This window comes from Chaetodon auriga, chromosome 23 (assembly GCF_051107435.1).
Source record: "Chaetodon auriga isolate fChaAug3 chromosome 23, fChaAug3.hap1, whole genome shotgun sequence".
NCBI lineage: Eukaryota > Metazoa > Chordata > Actinopteri > Chaetodontiformes > Chaetodontidae > Chaetodon > Chaetodon auriga.
The window spans coordinates 1,589,275-1,595,242 of NC_135096.1; the positions used below are offsets into that span (position 1 = coordinate 1,589,275).

At 45.0% G+C, this 5,968-nt stretch overlaps 1 protein-coding gene and 1 non-coding gene across 2 annotated transcripts; one reads left to right on the forward strand and one right to left on the reverse strand.

Annotated features, from left to right (window-relative positions):
* Nucleotides 1-277: 277 nt before the first annotated feature.
* LOC143316391 (U1 spliceosomal RNA) lies at nucleotides 278-442 on the reverse strand. The gene has a single exon (XR_013076336.1). It is a non-coding gene; the product is annotated as a U1 spliceosomal RNA (small nuclear RNA).
* A 930-nt stretch (nucleotides 443-1,372) lies between these two features.
* LOC143316307 (uncharacterized) lies at nucleotides 1,373-5,758 on the forward strand. Its single transcript, XM_076724193.1, has 11 exons — nucleotides 1,373-1,615; nucleotides 1,755-1,934; nucleotides 2,323-2,470; nucleotides 2,589-2,746; nucleotides 2,862-3,005; nucleotides 3,115-3,331; nucleotides 3,428-3,547; nucleotides 4,172-4,326; nucleotides 4,440-4,643; nucleotides 4,748-4,995; nucleotides 5,127-5,758. The coding sequence occupies exons 1-11, from the start codon at nucleotides 1,386-1,388 to the stop codon at nucleotides 5,756-5,758; spliced, it is 2,436 nt and encodes an 811-aa protein (XP_076580308.1). The 5' UTR covers nucleotides 1,373-1,385.
* Nucleotides 5,759-5,968: the final 210 nt, after the last annotated feature.

Here is a 5,968-nt window from a genome sequence, read left to right on the forward strand (position 1 = left end):
CGGCCCGTTTTCCTCTCCTCCGGCGTTTCACTGCGTGAGCAAGGGTGAGCGCACCTTTGACCAGGATGTCCAAAATTTCCACTGTTGGGAGCAGAAATTTAGGAAATAAATCCTCTGGTGTTGCTCCCCTGATGTTCATGAGCTCTTCTCTGGTGAAAGAGCTCCGGGTACCGTCACAAAAAAACAGGGTTAAAACACAAAACAAAACAAAACAACGCGCACCAACACACCGAGGCAGCCCTCCGTGGCGCCATCTTGATCGAATATATCGAAAAATGAGGGGAGAGCGCATACGCAGTCCCCCACTACCACAAATTATGCAGTCGAGATTCCCACATGTGGGGAATTTGCACGGGTCAGCACATCCCTCAGTGCAATGGATGCGCCTCGCCATGGGTGAACCACCTTGTTGATCATGGTATCTCCCCTGCCAGGTAAGTATCAATGGGCATCATATGCACTGTTAAGACCCTTTGTTGACCCAGACCCTTTGTTGACCTGTGATCTGATGGATGAAAACATGTTCTCTTTTATTGTTTTGTTAGACTTCTTCAAACAGTTGTCACAGATAAAGCCTGATGGCCAAATGAGGTCATAGTACAGTACGCAGACCTGATGCCTCCACACTTTTTATGTCAAATCATATCATCTTTTGATATTTGACGGTCACTTTCTGCCATGCTGAAAAGACACCAGAAAGGTGAAACAAATTAAGTGTGGAGCTTGGCTAGGCACAGTCACTGCAGTCACTGCACTGCACTGCAGTGACTGTGCCACGCAGGTGCCACGCAGGTGCAATGCATCATGGGTAGAGCTTATGTACAGTTACCTGTGTGTGCCTTCACCTGAGACCATAGGTAAAGTTACTAGTCACTCCAGTTACCGTCTCCTGAGACCACAGGTACAGTTACTAGTCACTCCAGTGACATTCTTTTGAGGATTTTTCTGCCACTGACTTTTCTTGTGAGATTTTTGCTACAGCTTTTCAGGCCGACAAAAGGAGACGGATTATTTGCCGCTGACTTTTCTTCTTTACCTTTCCATCGGGCTACAGCTTTTCAGGCTGACGAAAGGAGAAGGATTATTTGCCGCTGACTTTTCTTCTGTTACTTTCCATCGGACTACAGCTTTTTAGGCCGACGAAAGGAGAACGATTATTTGCTGCCAATTTACAGCTTTTCAGGACACCAAAAGAAGAAGGATTATTTGCCGCTGACTTTTCTTCTTTTACTGTCCATCGGAGTACAGCTTTTCAGGCCGACGAAAGTAGAAGAAGGATTATTTGCTGCTGGCTTTTCTTCTTTAACTTACATTTCTCCTGCCGCTGTTTGTTGCTTCTTTGTTTGTTGTTTCTTTCTTTCTTCTTTTTTCAGATTAAGAGAAACATGTCCAGGAAGCCCAACAGGCAGTATCTCCTTTGCCCGTTGTGCTTGAAGACCAAGGACTTCCTGTCTGTGCATCTGCGCCGGGTCTGCATGAAAGACAGCACGCCAGAAGCCATTGGTGCAGCGGTGGAGAAGGCCAAGAAGGATGTCCATGATCTTCTGGTGTCGGGCAGGGTGTTCCCCTACGTGCTGCTTCGCCAAATTTTGGATGATGCTGATCCAATCAGCAGGTTTGTGGAAGAACTTTTCACTCTTTTTTTTTTTTTTTTTCCAAACATCACTTCTTGTTTACTCTCTGAAATGTATGAAATTTTTAAATTGTATTGCATATAATTGTCTAAGTTATGTTGTTTTTTTTTTAATTCAAAGGCTGACTGAGGAGCTGCAGCGTCGTCACATGGTGGTGACCGGCATCCCTCCACCACTCCCCAATGCCAATGTTGTAGCGAGACCATCAACCACACAGACAGCCGAGAGTGCGGCTCCTGAGACTGGCGAGAGTGAGCCGCCTGACAACACTTCTGTCAGCAGTGGCAAGTGCTTTCAATTGTGAGTATCAGCTTCAGCACGTCTCAGTTTGAGTAAATTATCTGTTAATCTCATTCAGGGATCTCAGCCTTCTAGCCTTCAATATGAACAGTGCTGCTAATGTGTTTAAACATGTTAACATGTTTAGGCATTTCCAGGAATGCGTTTAATTAATTGTAACTTGGAAATGACATTGACCACCTCACTCAGTCTGGGAATCATCAGCACCGGTGATGCACTTCTCAGCTTGAGTAAATAAGCTGTTAGGCTCAGGCAGGGCTCTCAGCCTTCTAGTGTTCAGTGTTTCATCCTTGCAAGATCTGATTAGCTGGAGTAATTCCCCATTTTAAAGCTTAGCTTTCCATCTTAGCACACAGTTTTATAACAAAACGCTTTTCCCACATTGCAGTGTCTCGACTGTGCAGTGGACGACCAAAAACAGGAAGCTCATGGCACAGAGGGGACTTTATCAGAGGCACTCTCTGGACTATCCCTTGCTGAAGGACTTTGGCCTGTACCTGGAGAGGGAGCTTTGCAATGAAAATTTTAAACAGGAGGTAAGTACTACCATAAAACATTCTGTATTCATTAAAAAAAAATATATATGTGTCTTTTACTTTAAATTTGTTGAATATGCTGGAATGAATAAAGTATCTATCTATCTTCTCTCTTCAGGTTGAAAACGTTGCCCGGTACCTGTACTACTTCGACTCACAGCAGCCATCCCTGCAATTTGTCAGGAACAGGGAGAAGATCCGGCAGTACCTCTGTGAGCTCTCCAGGGCAAAACTCACAAAACAGACACAGATAAATTACCTGAAGAGCTTGAAAAGGTTGGTAGCATTTGTTGTGGGTTTTTTTTCTCCATATAATATCAACACTTGTGTAGACAATAAATAATAATTAAATATGTGCAAATACTTAAAATACTTGCACGTCCTCTGACAGATTCTTGATGTACCACACTATCAACACCAACCTGAGGCGAGAGGATCAGACACTCCATGGGGACTGCAAGGACTTTATTGATTACATTGGCTCACTGCAGAAGTCCTTCTCTAAGCAAGTGAGCAAAGAGATCACCCAAAAGAGGTAAGTTTAATTGTTTGCACGTTGCTAGCTGGATTACAGTTCACATAAGTGAGCAATGTGGCAAGTAATGTCATGATTTGTTAATACATTTTATCCCTTTTCCTCATAGACATGGCCGGTTGACTGAAAAAGAGCAGCTGACACCGCGTGACTGCTTGGCTGTGCTGAGGGCTGCCAAGAACGACTTCTTGGCAGTTATAGGGAAGGTCTTCGAGGACAAGGACGCGACCCTGGAGTTGACCGAGTGCAGCTTTGTGGTGTACTATCTCCAGGCAGTGGTGATTTTGAGACACCTCCAGCGCCCGGGCGTGGTGGAGCACATGACTGTGAGTATTATTGTGCCCTTTTTGTCTTGTCTTTTTTGTCTTGACATTTTTTGCCAGTACCCTTACTAATCGGTATGATATCCTTGTTTTGTGCAGGTACAGGAGTGGGTTGTGAGAAAGAAAGACACACTGGGCAACGCAGTTATTGGAGTGAAGGAGCACAAGACTGCAGCACAGCAAGTGGCCATGTTTGCCCTGTCACAGGAAGAGGAGTTTGTAAGTTCAAATTCAAAGTTCAAAGCATGTCCAGGAATGTGTTTTCATCAATTGTAACTACATTAGAAATGACTTTTTTGCAAGTTATTATGCACCGTCACAATCTCACTCATCAGCAGCGGTGTGCCCTTCTCAGATTGAGTAAATTATCTGTTAATCTCAGACAGGGCTCTCAGCTAATGCAAAATGGCCTTGATGTATATAAATACAGAATTATTGCAAGAGATAAAATAATTGTTTTGTGTTTGTTTAGAGAAAAAAAATGTTGCTTTGAGAAGGATTTTTTTTTGGAACTTATTTTACTCTTGAAGTGTAACTGTAGTGGAGATGCTTTCAGCCAAGATGCATGTTTCATTTCAAACTGTGCAACTGAGTCAACTGCGCAATCCTTATTTGTTATGGTGCAGTGCAGTAGCAATGCACCTTGGGTAGGGCTGTCAAATAGGCTATACGCCATAGTGTAGGTGTAACCCTAACCCCATTACTTTATTTTACAAGTCACCACACAGCCTTCCTTATTTGGGGAGAATCACCTTGCATGCTGAGACACTCAGCTTTAGTTAGTCACCTGTGAATCATGCATTTGTTCATATTTGTTCAATCATATTTTTCCTCTGCCAACAGTGGTTTGACATGTTCTACACAAGGGTGCGGCCACAACTCCTAAACTCCAAGAAGCGCAAGAGCGATGACGCAGAGGTCAAGCAAAGATTTTTCATCTCCTCCACAGGGAGGCCCATCTACAACGCCTCCAATGACCTGAACAGACTGCACCGCAAGTAAGCAAACCACCATGATTCATTTCACCTCCGATATGTACCCGGTACTCCGGTGAGAAATCTTTATAAAAATTTTGAATGTTTAATGTTTAATGTTTAAACTCTCATTATAGATACAAGATTGAATCAGTGACCAGCCAGGTGGCACGGCGAGTGTTTGAGACGGCCACCAAGACTCTGACCGACGCCGACAAGTCTTTAGTGGCCGACTACCTGACACACTCCACCGCGACAGCTGAGAAACATTACAGAATGAAGGAGACAGAAAACATTGTGAGGGCCAGTCATGTGCTAGGTGCGCTAGCTGATGACTCAAGGTAAGCATGTTTCATATTTGTCAACACAATTAATACAGTCAACAATTTGTAAGCATCAAATCTTATACCCTTCTTATAATAACCTTGATTCTTTTTTTTTGTAGTGCTGACTCTGCAGAAGAGGGTACCAGTAGTGGTGCTCGTCGTGTCTGTAGCGCTGCTCGCACAGTTGGAAATGTGCAGATGGATGTCCAAGCGGCGTACAACAGACTGCTGGAACATCACCCGGTGACTCTGGATGGGGATGTGCCAAGCAAGGCTGAGCGGGAACGAGCATCCCCTGACTGTCAGCGGGCCCTGTACGAGCGTTGGCTGAAGGCGCAGATGAAACTGCGCAAGCAGCATGTTCTTGGTGAGTTTCTTTTTTCAATATTTAATAGCATTTTTTTTCCCCAAGTAACAATGCTACGTACATGTACATGTGCTACGTACATGTTGTCAATTTTAGTCTTCTTGACTAACATCATCCTATCTTCTTGACAGCATACTTCTGCTGTCGTCTGCCGACGGAAAACCGAGTCAGTGCCTGGATTGCAAAGCAGGGATGGACGAGCAACATCCCCAATGCTGCCAATATCATCAGAGACTGGAAGCCCTCCGGAGCTGAGGACGCGACCATGGACTCCACTCACATCCAGAAGCTGACGAGATCGCAGAAGTGGAGAGGGCTTCTAGTCAACGCCGTTGAAGGGAAGGGCAAGGGTGTCATCACGACCCGGAGATTCCAGACTGGTGAGGTGGTCTGTGACTACCACGGGCGGGTCACCACAGCCAAAGAGGGCAAGAAAATCCACAAGAACACCAGTGAGGAGGAGACTGGATACATGTTCTTTTACAGAGACAAAAGAGGGCAGCCCATGTGCATCGACGCACATTCAGGCGTTTGTGAATGCCACCCTGGACAGCAGACTGTTGGCCGGTTGATCAATCACTCAAGAAAAGCAGCCAACCTAAGGTCAAGGTTGTTCACTATGGTGACAGATGGGGAGGAAACAGATATAATTCTTTTCTTCGCAACCAGGAACATTGACGTGAATGAAGAACTCTTATTTGACTATGGAGCAAGTCAGAAGTCTTTTCGTGGGGAGGGCTCAGGCCTGGCTTGGCCCCCTTAACTTTTGGACTGCCACCTTCAGACTTCAGACCCTCTGCCACCTTCAGACTTTTTGAGCTATGTCAAAATTACTCCCTCCATGTTTCTCTGTAACTCATACTGGACTTCACTGCTATCGCAGTTGACAAGTCCTTTAAGTCCTTTTTCAGCAACTCCATCCAGTTTCCACGAGGGCAATCTTCAATACGAGGTGTTGTGAATCATTGTGAGG